General features: G+C 39.5%; 1 protein-coding gene across 6 annotated transcripts in view; it reads right to left on the bottom strand.

Annotated features, from left to right (window-relative positions):
• SNCAIP (synuclein alpha interacting protein) overlaps positions 1–17,727 on the bottom strand; it is a 349,013-nt gene that overhangs the window by 54,807 nt on the left and 276,479 nt on the right. For all 6 annotated transcript variants that reach the window (XM_089674735.1, XM_089674440.1, XM_089674749.1 and 3 more), the window contains 2 exons: positions 6,237–6,350; positions 3,497–3,622 (listed from right to left, as the gene is read on the bottom strand). In XM_089674735.1, coding sequence (XP_089530861.1) covers positions 3,497–3,622; positions 6,237–6,350 — 240 coding nt within the window. The remainder of the gene's footprint in view (positions 1–3,496; positions 3,623–6,236; positions 6,351–17,727) is intronic.

Raw genomic sequence — 17,727 nt, 5'->3', positions numbered from 1 at the left:
TCCATACTCTCTGACCCTTATTTCCTCCACTAGGTATGCAGTTTCTGACAGTCCTCGAAAGCATTACATATAGTCCTTTGGTAATGTCAGGGGACACATTTGAGGCACCTTTTCGCTTATAAGTTGGCAACCACTGCCCTAGACCCTCCAAATTTCATTCAGCTCCCATGGAGGCTGACCCACCAAAACTGATGAACAGTGACTTGCAAAGGACAGGACCGGTTTACATAGACTCACATTCTGGTGCTTAGAGGTGCCTACTCTAAATTACCAATTAAATGTTCATCATACTTAAGACAAACTTTGAAATGTGTGTTTAACTGAAAATCAAAGATCAACTTGAAGGTGTGCTTTCATATGCCAGCATTCTTCTGTTAGTAATAATGCTGTATTCACACCTGCCTCAGAAACCCATTTATTTCAGTAAATTTCCCAAATACTGTAGTCCCATTTTTTGATTGTTTGTGCGTACTAAAAGTTAGGGAAAATCACTTCTAATATCAGACAGAGACCTCAAAAACAGAAGTCTCAGTTGCATACATTTACAGATATACATGGAAACCAAACATCCCTATAAAAATCTGCTAAACATTTTATGAACCCTCCAGAAATGTGCTGCAACCTGTGACTATGTCATGTCACCTATAGAACTGTGAGTGCACAAAGAAAAAAAAAAAGAAAATTGCTCAATCAAGCTATAAAGGGTAAATTATGCACATACAAAGGGTAACTGCTTCTAGCTATAAAAGAATTAATCAGTTTAGATTTTTTCTTAGAAGAAAAAGCTTGGCATGTTTGATATGCACCTCACGGGGTCCACATCTGCCCTGAGCAAGTCTCCTAATGACTTCTAGTACCCGACTAAACAATTAGAATAAACTACTGCTAAGTTCCACACACTGATTATTTCTCAGCACATGCAGCACAGTTTAGAATCAAATGCATAGTTTTATTACAAAACAATTATGCAATTATGCATAGTGAAACTTCTGCTCTTTTAGAAGAATTGTAGGTTTTATATAAGGTCATTAAAAACTAAGCACAGAGAAACTTGTCTGTGTTTTTAATATATTGTGAATAGCCAAATGTACCTTTTGCTGGCTGTATATTTAAACAATCTGACATTTTTCCACTTTGGATTGTGTCTTACTCAGCAGAACAGTGGGGATCAATGGACACTGTACCCCAGCAAAAGTGGTTGCTCATTTTTAACCACTTGCCATCTGGAGCAATTTTGTCACATATGGTAAAATTACTATTTACATATTCATGTAGGACTATGTGTGCATTTTCATTTGCGCATGAGTACAGGGCGATAGAGGTGCTTTAATTTTTTTTATCTATTGTTTTAGATTTTAGATTTTTTAAAATTCAACTTCATTGCTATGACAAAGGATAATTCTTTATTCAGGGATCAGAGGTCCTCTGCCCTCCATATCAATCAATCTGATCAAACAATCAAACAATCTGATTGATTGGCTTCTTCTCTGGCTGCAGCAGCCAGGTACATTCCAAACTGAAACCAGAAGCGATAAAAATGCCTCTGGCTTTATTTGTGACAGAGTAGATGAAGGAACAGACGCTCCTCCATCTCATCTGTGCACAGCTGACCAGATCACTTACTGCAGTGGCAGAAGAGGGGGGCTCTCTTCTAAGCACTGTATAAGTGATCAGGTGGATGTATAATCACGTTTGGATCACTTTTACTGTAATACTAGCCACCAGCTTAAACACCTGATATGCATATGTTTCAAAATACAGTGATTGCAATGCAACTGCACCATATCCTTTCTTCCCTACGAAACAGATCTTAACCTCTTTCCCCACTCACACAGTTTGAGGATCTATGTCTAACGATGGATCCACCCCACCACGGTCCTTCCCAAGCCTATCTCATCCACTGGATATGGTCTATACGAAATATATACAACAAAGGGAAAAAGACTTGGACATCACATTTATTAATCAGTAAAAGGATAACATTTTTCAGATGATGCATAAAGCATCTGATGCGTGCCCAAATGCATGCAGTGGTATAGGGTTCTCAAGGGATTACACAACATTTTTTTCTTAATACTTCCCTATTTTTTGGAGGTGTCAGAAAGCACCATACTTCATGTCTTTGGTTCTGCCCTGGAATTACAGGCTTCTGGAAACAGGTTTCACAGGTATCTTCACGTCAATAGACATTCAGATGCCGGATGACCCAGTGGCATTTTTCCTCCATCTGACCCCAATGTCATAGAAACACACACACACTCAAATGATCCCTACTAATACACCTGCTGAATGCAGCCAAGTCTTGCATACCAATTTACTGGAAGAAAACTAAACCTCCTCTAATTAGCCTATGGCTATCTAAGGTTAAAGCGGAGTTCCACCCAAAAGGGGAAGCTCTGCTTGTCTGCCTCCTCCCCCCTTCCACTGCCACATTTGGCACTTTTTGGAGGGGAGTGGATACCCAGTTTTGACAGGTACCCACCCCCACCTCCGTCTCAGTTCGCCATGGCAAACTGAGGCGGAAGTTCGGCCCCCTTCCCCCGCAGTCTGCTGGGACACTTCTTAGGCCCCAGAAGACTGCCAGACCAATCAGGGGGTGCAGGGCAAACCGTGCATGTGCATTGGGCACCTGGCTGTGAAACCGCAAGTTATCACAGCCGGGTGTCCATAGTTAAGATGCCGGCGTCAGGAAAAGAAGAGGGAGAGAAGTGATGTCACGGGTGAGCACCTCACTGGATCCTGGGACAGGTGAGTGACAGGTGAGTGTGTACTTATTAATTTCTTTTAATAAACACAAAACCAACTGAAACTGCGCTTTAACAAACTCCAAACTATGGAGGAATTGATTGTGGTGGCTAATTCCAAGGAGGAACAAGTCTGTAAAACTTGGTTCTTTTGGACCATGTCGGTTTTATTCCTCAGAGCATCGTGTTTTAATGAGTTCTCCTACAGGTCTTTGCAAGCAGCCACTTATGTCCCCTCCCTTCTATACTATCCTTCCCCCCCATCACGCCCCCCCCTTTTTTTTTCTTTGCCTCCCTTTCTTATTTTTCTTGTTTTACCTGCCCCATTTTTCATAGCTTTATCAGTCTTAGGAACAGTTAATCAGATCCTCTAAATATGAAATGAACCACACACTACTACTATAGGTTCAGATATCCTGTAATTAGGCTCTAACATTAACTTTTACATCTCACTATTCATTGCTGAGATGGTTTTTTGAGTGTAGTATATACTGAAGGGTGGCCCATACATGGGTAGTAGTCTCCATGTTCACGTGACACTTACATACAGTTCACAAATGCCTGTACATGTTGTTTAGTATATTGACTTGCCTACTGTCATACAACTGTACTTTTTTGAAAATGGAAAATAAAGAATTAAAACAAAAATACAGTTATTGAATCATTCATAAATCTTCCCTGTAGAGATTTCACTATAATAAATCTGTGCACAACTTTTGCAGTAGAATGGTTATAAAAATAATTTTTGTTACCTGAATGCAGCCTAGATATCCATGCTGAGAAGCTATATGAACAGCACTGTTCCCACATTTGTCAGTCTCATCAAGAGAAATCCCTTGTTCTTGCATAAACTGAAGCAGCCACAGTAGTATTTTTTCCTATGAAAAAAAAAAAATTGGATAGAAGATAATATTTAGTAGACTACATACTTTCCGCATAATGCTGTTCAACAGAGGTCACTAAAAGCCAGGTATATTGTCGATGTTTTATGAGGCCACTTAACAACTGTTATTCATTATATGTCCTGTGTTTCATTTCCCCTCTGGTATATACATCATGCCCAAGTAAGGTTGCAATTGCTCCTGCAGACTATACTGTACACTTCTAAGGGGTTGGAACAGGAGAGGGTTTTGTCAAGTTAAGCTTCTAGTACAGTTGCAAAAAAGCGTTTTTGAACCCTTGAAAAAAAAAAGGATTTCTACATGACTGGCTCCAATTATATGGTCTATTCCTAAAATAAAGTAAGTCTTGTTTAACAAACAGTTCACTGCCATGTCTTTATTGAGAGCTTAAATTGTGTTTGCACTTTTTCAGTAGAGTTCAGGAAAACCCCACTATATATTGTTATGTGTTCCTATTCCCAGAAAATACCTAAATAAACAAACAAACAAAAAAAAAGACTTTTTATATATTTTTGATGAGAAGGTGTCATGGCTGACTGCAATAGTTTCTCAACCAGCTCCGGGGGACTTACGAGTCAGAAAAGTGGCAATATTTCCGACGTTTATATTTGTTTTAGGCCAGCAACTGAGATTATTAATATTATACAGGATATATATAGTGCCAACAGTCTGTGCAGCATTTTACAATACAAAGAGAGGGAGATAGCACGGAAGCCAATCCATCATCATGACAGCCATGGGAGAAGCATTCTCAAAAGGTAAAGTCATTAACGACAGCTTCTCTTATAATCTAATGCTGGTTTCTTTAGAAAATGCCAAATTAAATTATGTATCATCTAGGTATACTTTTGATATATGGCTTTAGAAAAGACCCAGTAACCGTAGCATATTTATTCACTTATTGTTAGTTACAAATTTGAATGAACTGCCCTTCATAAAAATTAGTTTTACTTATCTCAGAATTTAGAGGGCTGAATCAGCTATTACTGGAATTTCTATCATGCTTTCCGACAAATCTGATCCTGTAGCCTAGAACCTAGTACATACGATCAGAAAATCATATGAAAAATACCGCTTTCTAAGCAATCATACAATAAATTGACCGTTAGTACACAGCTTTCGGCTGAAATTATTCAAAGAGACAAGCACGAAAAGTTTTCTCATACGATACCAGGTCATACGATTTTCATTTAATCAATACAGTTTTTGCAGAAATATAATACAATATAATACATTACATCACTTTTGAACTTTAATTCTGTTGTACAAGAATTTACGTAACCTTAGTAACCTCTTCGCTTTCAATATGAGACTAGCATGCAAAAAAAAACAACGAATGATCATTTGTCTGATATTCTCATCATGTGTACAGGGCTTAGCACTATTCATTCAGTTTATTGTATGTTACTATTTATTCAGTACCCCTAGGTGTGATTGTTATGTGAAAATGGCAGGCTAGTCCTTTCATATACAGAAAAGCATTTAACCTAGGGCTGTTACACTGAATTCCAAAAGGGCTTAGTATCTGCACCATTTAGAAGACAATTCCACCCAGCAATGAAAATGAAACATTTCAAGAAATAGGGTGTGTAAATGTCATGCAATTTCCTTATTTCTCTCCAGAGGTGAGATCTGTTGGTTGGAGTTCCTGTGTCACACCTTCCTGCTCTACTACTATTTCAATTGTCCTCAAATTGAACATGAAAATGCTGCATGGGAAATAGGTGTTGCTATCAAAATATTGGCATATGTAAAGTTAGCTATATCATTATTATACCTGCTGACAACTGAGGAAGTGAATTTGCAATCTGAACCAAAGTGTATTGGAAAGCAGCCTGTTAAGTACATGCTGAATATTGGCTCAGCTCAGGCTCAGCTCATCTCTATAAATGTCTGCTTTGCTGTGTCTCTGGTTTTTCTAAAACATCTCTTTCAATTGCACGTTTAAAACTGCCCTAAAACTTGGCTTCTGCTTGCGTGTTACACTGACAATTACTCAGTTCCTGCACTTCCCCTTGGGCATGCTTCCCCAAAGGTCAACCAGCAGCCACAGCAGACCATACAACTATAAAGTTTGTGACTATGGGGTTATGTGACTCAGTGCAAACAGCAACTCTAATCTGATGCTTGTCATACAGGTATTTTGCTGTTCAGCATTTTACCTTTAATATGTTTTTGGAGGAACAACAGTTCTGCATTGGACAACGGAGACTCAATGTACTACCAGCCCTCTAAGGGGGAGTTTTTCTTCTACATGTTGCCAGTTCTCTAATAGTCATCTTGAAAATAAGGGGTTTATTTACTAAACCTGGTTGACTCAGAATCTTGTCCACTTCTGCATAAAAACCAATCAGCTTCCAGGTTTTATTGCTGAAGCTTAACTGAACATGCTAAGGTTAGAAGCTGATTGGCTACCATGCACAGGTGCCCAAGATTCTGAGTCAACCAGGTTTAGTAAATAAACCCCTAAGGGTCTACAAGGTTCTATGCTATAAAGCCTGCATGTTTGTTTTAGAAAAATGTTCATTCCCTTTCTTCATTGTTTATCTTTTCTAGTTCATAAAACACATTGAAGGTTTACAAAACATACCTGGCCATAGTTGGCTGCATAGTGGATAAGGCTAGGGTGATCCTTCGAACAACTCAGCTCTGCAATGGCTTCCGTCTCACTAACCATCCACCGCACACACTCCAGCTGACCTGTCTATATTAGGGGAAAGAAAAATATTCTTAACATTCTTCTTACAAAATTGTTTTACTAAAAAGATTTAGAAAAATTATGACAGACAGGTAAAGCTTAAATTGTCACTAAAAGCCAAACTTTTTTTTTTTCATTTTGACTACAATAAAAGAGGGTTATAACTATTAAAAAATGCCTTTGGCGACCCTTTAATTCAAAAGAGAAGAATGGGATTTTGTTTTTTAAAAAAAGCATACGTACCTAGGTGAATGCAGCATTGGTCCGATGCTGCATTTGTCCCCCGCCAGCTCTAAGTATGAGAACTCAGCGATCACATGACCGCTGATTGTTGAGTTCTCACAGCCGCTGTGAGCAGAGAGCGGTGACTGTTAGTCACCGCTCTCTGCTCTGTCCCCCCTTCCCCCGCATTCACTGGATTCTGGGCTGTGGAGGGGGAGGGAGCGGCTGGCCTGGGCTCTCAGCGGCTCACTGAGAGGCTGAGCCAGATGCTGCTCCAGACTCTGGGGTGGATCCCGACTTTCCTCAGTCTGGACAGGCTGACATCAGCTGTCAGCGGGCTTCAGCTGACAGCTGAAAACAGGTCACAGGAGTGCAGAACGAACTGCACTCCTGTGATCCACAGCCAAAAGAGCTCATTTAACAGCTTCATGTGTATTTTTTTGTTTTATGTTCACTAGTAATTCTACACAAGTAACCAACAATACCTTTTAGTAGGAAACATCAGTCATTAGGTTCAAACTATTGGGGTTATTTTCTAAAACTGAAGAGCGCAAAATATGGTGCAACTCAGCATAGAAATCATGCATAGAAACCAAGCAGCTTTCAGGTTTTATTGCCAAAACTTTACTAAAAACAGAGAGTGTAAACTCTGGTGCAGCTCTGCATAGAAACCATTAGAAAACTTTCAGGTTTTTTTTACTTTCAAAGCCTAATTGAACAAGTTGAAGTTAGAAGCTGATTGGCTACCATGCACAATTGCACCAGATTCTGAGTGCACCAGCTTTAGTAAATCTACCTCTATATGTTTTTTCAAAAATTAATCTTAGACTAATGGGCTAATTAAAACACTATAATATGAAAAAATGTTCCATAAAAAAATGCTACATTCCAAAGCAAAATTAAAAAAAGAAAAGAAAATTGCCTTTGCTAACAATGTGTGGAATTTCTTACCCACTGTGCACCATAACACACAGCTCATATGCTATTACAAAATCTGAGAAGCCATCAAAAATTACAATATTATGCGTATGGAATTCCAATGACATATATTTTGTTGAGTTATGTTAGGAAGGGGTAGCCCATAGTGGTGGTCATGTGGAGCTGTATAGAATCTCTCTGTAGTTATGTAAGACCGCCACAGAAATCCTCATTCTCAATGGCATCTTGTCATGCGTAATTGTAACATTCCCCTTCAGAAGCCAGGCTTTCCCAGTGGTGTTATATTACTTTCTGTGCAAATATTTCTTCAGGAATAGACTCATGGTCAGTCCTTCCAGAATGGGCTGTAATTGCTCTTGATCTGCTTCTTGTTGATATAGATTGGGAGTCCCTAAGAGAAAAAAGTGAGTTCTGGGGTTTTGACAATTTAAACCTGAATGGTCCTCTAATTCTCCGGTGGACTGTGGATCTGTGAAAATGATTTATCTGTATAAACGAGTGGTGAGAGATTTCCGATTTCCAAGCTGCTGTCACTCAGTGTTTTCTGGTAGCACGCTAATTAGCAAAGCGCCTATTTGACCCAGGTTTCCTTTTATAAAAGGAGAAAGGCTGCAGCTGCCCTTCACTTAAGTATGTAGTCATACTATGGACTTCTAGTATTTCTTTTTCCAGTTCATTAGTGTTTGTTGGTCCCTGTGCTTAGAATCTCTGGCATTTTACGGACTAGTTTATACCCTGCGTTAAATGATGAGCAGATAATGGCATGTAGTGCCTATGTAGGGACTGTTTCCCTAAGGACCCTTAATGTTAAGTACACGTTAGAAACACACTCCATGTATTTTATTGTGGCCTGGTGGGAAAAGGCTATTTCCATCTCTGTTCTGATGTTTGAAAGAAAACCTTTCCTAAGTTGAAAACCTTCCCAGGCACTTAAATTACTACTGTAAAACCCATTATCTATACATTTATATATAGGAAATATGTGTTTATATTATGAGGAAGATTGACTAACGGAGTAGTTTTTATGCTGGAACTCTAAATTTCAATTGTGCAGTCAAGAAAAATTTCTTTCTTGGGACATGATTGGATATGTGAAACAAAATTATTGGTTAAGACCCACTTCCAGCCAAAACCTTTCTAGATTTGGATAGACTTATTTTTTTGCTGCCCTTAACCCTGTTAGGTATATTCCAAGTACTTCCTGTCTCGGTGAATGCACGGCAAGAAGTGAGGGACCAGCTTCCACCAAGAAAAGAAGGGAGTTTTAATAACCTGACAGATTTTATAATCCTTCCCCATTGTACTGAAAACTTACATATTTTGTTGCAGTATTTCCTAATTAGTCAGAATTCTCATCACTTCTTGTCCCAATAGAAATGAGGGGAAATCTCTCAAATGAGATCACAACTCAGATCCCAGTAAAAAACCTAACAGCATTTTCCCCTCCATCCAAAGTTTAAAAATAATAATTGGCAGCAGTTGCACTTTAAGTTAAAGCCCATCTCTAGGGAATGGAAAAATCCTCCCTTGCAGTGGGGCTACCCCTGCTTTTAACCAATCCTCCACCCTCTTCTACTCCTCTACACTCTGACAGCAGACTGTCCATCAGCATCCTCACATCTATTGCATGGCTATAGGCTCTACACTGGACTTCAGATGACATCAGAGGACCTGCAGCCGTCGTAGCATAGGGGAGTCTGCAGGGGCCAGTTGTAAGCCTAGTACACACTGTCACCATTTTTTTTCCTTCCTCCAAATTTTGTCGGACTGGCTGTTGTAAGCACAGGGCAGAATGTTGGCCAGTTTCTATTGAACTGGCCAATATGGGCCAATATGGGGCTTTACAGCTAGACTGGAGCATGCGGGAAAGGCAGATCAGGTAAGTGAAACTGATTTTGAGGCCCCCTGGACCCAAATGAGCATTTAGCCCTTTCAGTACAGAGTAGCCACACTGTAAGGGTTTTTTTTTTTTTCTGAAGTTCAGCTTTAAAGGAAAAGCATAGCCAAAGCTATTTGGCTATACTTCTCCTATGTATCACAGGAGTGCGAGCCACTGAGAGCCTGATCCAGCTGCTCTCTCCTCCTCCACAGCCCAGCACTGTAATAAGCGCTGGAGGGCAGAGCAGAGAGCCGGGGACTAACAGTCCCAGGCTCTCTACTCCCAGAATACTGGGAACTGAGCAATCCCAGGTCTTTGATCGCTCAGTCCACAGTGCAGAGCAAGCAGGAGACAGATGCAGGTTCGGAATGATGCTGCATCCACCTACTTGAGTATAGATTTTTGTTTTTTCCTAAATCTCATACTTCTCTTTTAAAGGTATTATTTTAGTAAATGAGTCCTTATGTCTAGTGCTAGAACAGCATGGGTTCTCTTCAGTGTGGATGTTATAAATCAAACCTCACAATATATCTTCAAGAGAGAATTATAAAGAATTGGCTTTCTGTCATCCCAGCTGCGGGTGGCAGTCAACTGGCAAAAGCATGCTAATTTAATCAGCACACTGGGTGGGTCTGTTTCTAAGGGCTGTAGGCCCAACTTTCAAAGGATAGTTTAGTTATATGACCCTAACCCCATGAAGAGAACAGTATGCTGAGATTGGAATGAAGTGCATACTGAGGGATTTGATGGTTCTGAGTATATAGTGATATCAAATAGTGCTAGATTTGCAACATGAGGGTTGGTAATGAATATGATAACAATTAAAATTACAGGTGGTATATTTTCATGCTGATACACACCTGACTAATTATTGTATGTAGGCTATGTCAAAACTATTACTGATTGACACACTACTTCAAATTACCTGGTTAGTGAAGCAAGTGACCAAACAATAAATAAAAATGAAATAATAATAACATACTGTAACTTTATAAAAGTAAAAGTTATAACCCTACTTTCCATTCCCCTTAATTTTTTTGCACTTCTGTTGGACACAACCTAGCCTCAGACAAATCATAACATTCCTCTGCCTTCTCGATCAAAATTTTCTCAAAGGGAGAAAGATTATCTTAGGCAATTTTAAATAAGATGCATGATCTGGCTAACCAATCAAATAAATAAATAACAATCTCAGAGAATAGTACCTACATTGCCTAGCAAACAGGTTACAATTCTAATTTTTAAAGCAGTATGCAACGCAAAATCAAAATATTATTATATTGCAGCTTAACAATCATTGGATGTGGTGGCTGCATCAGGTTTTTCCTTTGGCTTTTACCTTTTGTTTTCATATGGTGATCAGGCCAGTAACACACCTCCTGTATTACAGTGCCCCCACTCTGGATGAGTGAGCACAAGTGGCATAGCAGACAGCAGCATTGTCAATCTGGGGGGGGGGGGGGAGTATTGTTAAGTGTATTAGCAAATTTAAATGCTCTAGCAATTTGAAGCCAGCTCCAGCTCACACTTTATAATCACCTGCCAGTGGTAAATGGATTGTTTCAAACTGTAGTGATGAACAAAAACAAAGCGCACTAACCAACAAAGCGCATTACCTCAGTAAGCAATTGGTAAATTTATTGACATAAGAAATATACTCACAAAAGTAGCAATATAAAATGCATAGAGAATCCAAAATTGAAGCACTGGATTAGGAGACACATGCAAATCCCATCAAGAGGGGAGATTCTCAGGGTAAAGCTGACGCAAAGGGACACCCTTCGAAACGTGTCAACTTTGCCCTAAGACTCTCCCATCTCAATGGGATTTGCATGTGTCTCCTAATCCAGTGCTTCAATTTTGGATTCTATATGACTTTTATATTGCTACCTTTGTGAGTATTTCTTAAATCAATACATTTACCAATTGCATACTGAGGTAATGCGCTAGGTTGGTGCGCTTTGTTTTTGTTCTTCACTACAGTGTGTATTGAGGTTCCCCAGCTTCGCATTAGAGCCGTACAATCTTTGATCGGTTTTGGATGACCTTTCATATATCCTATCATATATTGTTCCATCAGCCCTCTTCTGATCTGGGTCCCTGAGCACAGGAGGCGTTATATTTGTGTCTAATGGATTGTTTCACCCTTGTAAACCGATGCATTCTGTTGAACAGCGTACGCTTTTGAAATATATTGCTGGCTGTAACACAAGATGAAAATATAAGAAAAAAAGCCTAAAAAAGAAAACTAAAGTAGCCATCGCATCTAAGAACTAGTTAGCTACAATACAATAAATGTTTGCTTTTGGGTTTATTACTGCTTTACCAATGGAGGTACCAAATTAGTAGTTTTCTTGTCTGGAGTTGAGCAAATTAGTAAATAAGAAAACCTGAAAGGTGTTAGTCAATCACAATTTGCAGATGCCTCTGAAAATGGAAACATCCAGTAATCTGATTTATCGAGAGCCATTCTAGGCGAAATAGGAATCCTAGAAGTTAAACTCCCTAACCTCTCACTCTTTCAAACCTTGAATGACTTAGTAGACCTATTTTTTTTTAATGGAAAGGCCATTCCTGCTTTGCCCAGGGGCGGAATGACCATTCGTGCATTCAGGCACTGCCCGAGGGCCCGGGGTCTGTGGGGGACCTCATGAGATGCCCTTGGTACCTTTCATAGGCTTTTTTGGGTGTAGTTTGAGTGTGTGCTAGGACACAGGGGCCCCATGATCCCCTATTGCCCATGGGCCCTATGAGTTGTCAGTCCACCCCTGGCTTTGCCCATCCACTTCTGGCAAATAGATGGATCAGATATGTATTTTTCATCTAAAATTACTACAGGAAACACTGACATAATACGGTTTCCAGTTTTTTGATACATAAATCCAATGCTGCCAAGGTAACATGAAAAATTTTTTCAACAAAGCTTTAATTTATTTTTGATATGCACAAAGTATGTTATGGGTGGTTTCGAGTTGTTCTAAAATAAATATCTTTAGCTTATGCTATACTTTTGCATAGTACAGGAACACTTGTTTTATATTAGCATGAGACTAACTTTTTTTTTGCTTTTTCATACTACTTAAATTACTGTTAAGCAGCTATGCGGTTCCAGCCACCTCAAATGTCTCCTGTAATCTTTTTCATGGCTACATTTGTGCATTCTTTGACTTGTTATATAACTGTAATCTTTTGTGAATATGGCGCTTAGGTCAAAATTCCAAGACTACGAAGCATAAAATATTAGTAGAAGTGACTGCATGTGCTCATAGATGTATATTTAATATATATCTTCCAAATGATTATGTTTTATTTACGACTGGAAGGTGTCTTAGACAATTCCCTATGTCCCTTTTTTCCAAATATATTTAATCTTCGCTGAACCAGACAGACTCCACATTGGAAATGATCCAAAAGTAGAAAAAAATTCACTACGACTATTACTTATGGCAAAAGCATTTGGAAGTTTGTCAGTTTATATACACTGGGGATTGTGATTCAAGCTACTAAAGTAGACATTTTGCCACTAACATTAAGTACCATTTACAATCAACATATTTTTATTCTGTATTCATACTTGAATGGGGTACTGGCATTTACAAGATTTATGTGTGACCTGTTAATGATAACTTCATGGACACATTAAGGGTCCATTCACACTTGTGCGATTGACTTCAAAATCCTGCAATTTTCATTGTGACTTTACAGTGCAACTTGATGCAACTTTGACACGACTTTGGATGACTATGACTTTGGCTTTGACCAAGGATAATGGTTTCTGCTGTACAAAGTCGCACACAAGTCTATGGCCCTCAGGTTGGACCAACGTAGTGCAGGAACTACTTTGAAGTCGCACAGATATGAATGGTACCCATTGGGAAACATGGGGGGAAACTTGTCATGCGACTTTGGACCCCAAAGTTGCATGACAAGTTGCATAAGTGTGAACAGGCTCTTAAAATAGGAATCCTGTGGGTCGGAAGGACTGAGTACAAAAAAAAGAAATTTAGGTCGCCACTGCTTACCATTTTAAAATGCCAGTTGATTGGCTGTCTCTGATGTCTATACCTTCTTAGTAACCGATCTAAAGCAAGCATGGGGAAAGTTACATTGCAGTGAAATTAGAACTACTGGTGTACATGTATATTCCCAGGACATAAGCTTAAATGTATTAAAGTGAAAGTAAACTCTGGATTTTTATTTTAACTTACAGGTACAGTAAGCTTATAATAAAGCTTACCTGTAGACTAAATAATTATCTCCTAAACATGCACTGTTTAGGAGATCTTCGCTTGGTTGGCATCACTGGCGCATGTGCTCTGAAGGAATTGCATACCCATGTCGTTCCTTCAGAGCTCAGTGCTGTGGCCTTGACACCCGCGGGCATGTGCAGGAATGACGTCATCACGACTCTGCCATTCAAATAGTCACAGCCCACGAACCCCGAAGGAAGATCGGGTGAAGATGGAAGCCCTGTCAGCGGTGACAGCGTGCCAATAGAGGGCTTAATAGCACATTATGCCTTTACCTTGCAGGGAGAATTTTTTTTTAAAGTTTACTACTGCTTTAAAGCCAGCCAGGGAACTAGCAATTTCAAAAAGGGAGGTCAGCAAAGGGAGTTTTTGTATTTCTGTAAATACAGGTTTCCTTTGAGAACCTGTCAGCAACACAGCCAGTTATTTTATGCAAAGCCAGTTTAAACAAATTCTATTCTGCTAATATGAACACTTGAGGAAACAGGACAGAGAAGCAGAATCCATGCTGATGTACTGTATTCTCATTATCTATACTAGTAACACCAGCCACAGGGCTTATCCCCAAGGATGAGGCTTACCATAGAGCATGGGTCAGGAGGACTTCTACTGCTGTCTCATGTAACATTTAATTTGGGAACTTTCCTGGTTTTGAAGCAGATTTCACATAGGGGTATACACTGAAAGTAAAATGGATTTAATGCATGTGATAAACAAATCACAGGCAGTAGCACATACAGTTGTGGCCAAAATTATTCAACCCCCACTGAAATTGAGTGTTTTGGCCAGTTTGACATTGCTTTTGATCATTCAGTCATCTTGCTTACATTTACATTAAAGAGGCACTTGTAGGTCAGACAAATATAACATAACAGTTATAATGAAATAACCACAAATGTCTTTTCTGTGCTCACAGCATTATCAGTTTTATTCAACCCCCAAGTGACATTCAATCTTAGTACTTAGTACAGCATCCTTTTACAGTTATAACAGCTTTTAAACGTGAAGCATAGCTTGACACAAGTGTCTTGCAGCGATCTACGGGTATCTTCGCCCATTCTTCATGGGCAAAGGCCTCCAGTTCAGTCACATTCTTAGGCTTGCGCACTGCAACTGCTTTCTTTAAGTCCCACCAGAGGTTCTCAATCGGATTTAAGTCTGGTGACTGCGATGGCCACTCCAAAATGTTCCAGCCTTTCCTCTGCAACCATGCTCTAGTGGACTTGGAGGTATGCTTGGGATCATTGTCCTGTTGAAAGGTCCAACGTCTCCCAAGCCTCAGGTGTGTGACGGACTGCATCACGTTTCCATCCAATATCTCCTGGTACTGAAGAGAATTCATGGTACCTTGCACACGCTGAAGCTTCCCTGTACCTGCAGAAGCAAAACAGCCCCAAAGCATGATTGACCCTCCACCATGCTTCACAGTAGGCAAGGTGTTCTTTTCATCATAGGCCTTGTTCTTCCTCCTCCAAACATAGCGTTGATCCATGGGCCCAAACAGTTCTAATTTTGTTTCATCAGTCCACAGAACACTATCCCACAACTTTTGTGGTTTGTCCACATGGCTTTTGGCATACTGCAGTCGACTCTTCTTATTCTTTGGAGACAGCAAGGGGGTACGCCTGGGAGTTCTGGCACGGAGGCCTTCATTACGCAGTGTGCGTCTTATTGTCTGGGCTGAAACTTCTGTACCCACATCTGACAAATCTTTTCTCAGTTCCTCAGCAGTCACACGGGGACTTCTCTCCACTCTACGCTTCAGGTAGCGCACAGCAGTCGAAGTCAGCATCTTCTTTCTGCCACGACCAGGTAGCGTTTCAACAGTGCCCTTTGCCTTGAATTTGCGAATGATGCTTCCTAAGGTGTCTCTTGGTATGTTTAACATCTTTGCAATCTTCTTATAGCCATTGCCCTTCCTGTGAAGAGAAATCACCTCTTCTCTTGTCTTCCTGGACCATTCTCTTGCCTTCACCATGTTTGTAACCACACCAGTAAATGTCTAGAAGGAGCTGAGTATCACAGTCATTTTAAAGCTGCCTAATTGGTGCTTATTATGCTTGATTGCTGCTCGGTGACATCCACAGGTGTTTTCAATACCTGATGGAAAGCACCTGTATGAACCTCTGTTCTTCAGAGTGGTAGTCTTTAAGGGGTTGAATAATTGTGGCAATGAAGAAACCACATAAGAACCATTTACTACTGTATTACATAAACAATTGATGTCATTTTAGTTGCATTTGGGTAGTTACAACGTCCTTGTAGGATTTGATTCTGAATACAATTCCAAATGTACACTATAGTCCCTAAACCCCTTTACAGCATTGGGGGTTGAATAATTTTGGCCACAACTGTATATAGTAATGTCAAAAACATTGTTGAAAGACTATTACCATCCCCACCTTCAGAACCTTTGTTCAGTTCACGTGTAGCCTAAAGGAACTGTAGAGGCCCTGGTACGGTATGTTTTCTATATCAGTATTTCATCTCCATCTAAAAGAATTCATGTTATTTCAACTGAAATATGAGACTGACAGCCCATAGGGGCAGGAGGGGAAGTTTCTTTTTCTCCATATGTTGAATACAACTTTCAGCAATGACTTTTCACCACATACTATACAGGTGGCCAGCAAATTTATGGTGAGCAGTTAAGAATGTGCACTAATTTCACTGGTACAAGCAACCTCTGAAATTACAGCAAAGGAACATCTCACACCTTCAACCTCTGCTCTGAAAGTTTCATGAGCATTATTTTTATTGGTTTCAATCAAACCAGGATTGCTGAAGATATATGTCAAAACTGATATTATACCTTTCTGAGATGCCAACATATAGATCTCTATGATGGGGTCCTGCAGATGCAAATTATACAATGGCATGTTAAAGGAAACTCTACAGTCAACAGATCACTACAACCACTACTTTAATGGATAGGATATAGACAGATTCTCATAAATGATGCTATTCCATTGTTGGTCCACACAAAACTGATATATCAGTCACCAACATCTTATGTCTCTCAGGGATTCACTGGAGTTCTGCACCTACGTTCCAGGATAATCTATCTGCAAAAGCCATCATGAGGGGGTACATTCTCCTTGATAAGCGTATATTACACTGCAACAAGGCCATTGAACATGCTTGTGTCTCAGTAGGAGTGACATATGATGTCATGGGCTGAGCCAAAAAATGCAGGGGTGAGATCTCCATGTTTGAGTCTCTGAGAGATAATTAGGAACCACTTGGGTCCACCTGTACATAAAATAATAATTTTTCACAGGAACCAACCTTTAAAACACACTCTTTCTGTTAAAAAATGTGCCTTTATTTAGTCCAGGTCTTCAAGCAAGATTGAGAATGTGCCTGATTATGAGTTAGGCGGTAGTAACCCATCATATGAACATCATCAAGAAAATATTTCCTTAGACTGAGGTTCATGAAATGATAAGAAAAACTGAACCAACTGTCTTTCTTTGCAACGCATGCATATGTTTTAAACTTTCTGCTTTATTATGCTGACTAGTTTGTTAAAAGACTTTTCACAGTACTTCATCTTGTTTGAGGACTGTCCAGCGCTATTTGGCAGATACATTATGATAATTAAAAGCCAATAAGAAGACTAAGCAACTTGAAAATCAAAGCCCATCCAGTACAACTTAAGGTTTTTTAGGTTGGCTTTGGAAAGTAATATGTACATTTAATTTATTCTGTACTGTTTTCATAAGGATTCAGGTTTATAGGCATTTTAATGGAGAATGGCAGATCTCCAGCAACTTAAGTCATATAGAGAATAAAATGTCAACACTTTAGCAGACGGTGATAGCTTTTTATTGGACAATGTATTCTTTAAACAATGAAGCCCCATAAAAACTCACCTATACTGTGTAACTGTAAAAATTACCTATACTATTTGACTGTAATAAAAAAAAACATTTCAGGTTATAGCTACTGCTAACTTGTTGAACCGCTAGAGAAAACTATGGTGCAATCATAAGCAGAGCTGTGGTCTAATATGTGTTATGATTACCAAAATCGTAAAAAAAAAAAAAATTGGGAAATTATTATGTGTGGGGCATAAGCGGAATACAAGCGA

Source organism: Staurois parvus, unplaced genomic scaffold (genome assembly GCF_062004578.1).
Source record: "Staurois parvus isolate SC_StPar_1 unplaced genomic scaffold, SC_StPar_1.0 ptg000004l, whole genome shotgun sequence".
Lineage (NCBI taxonomy): Eukaryota > Metazoa > Chordata > Amphibia > Anura > Ranidae > Staurois > Staurois parvus.
The sequence above is the reverse complement of the archived record's forward strand: the minus strand, read 5'-3'. Positions and strand labels throughout refer to the sequence as shown.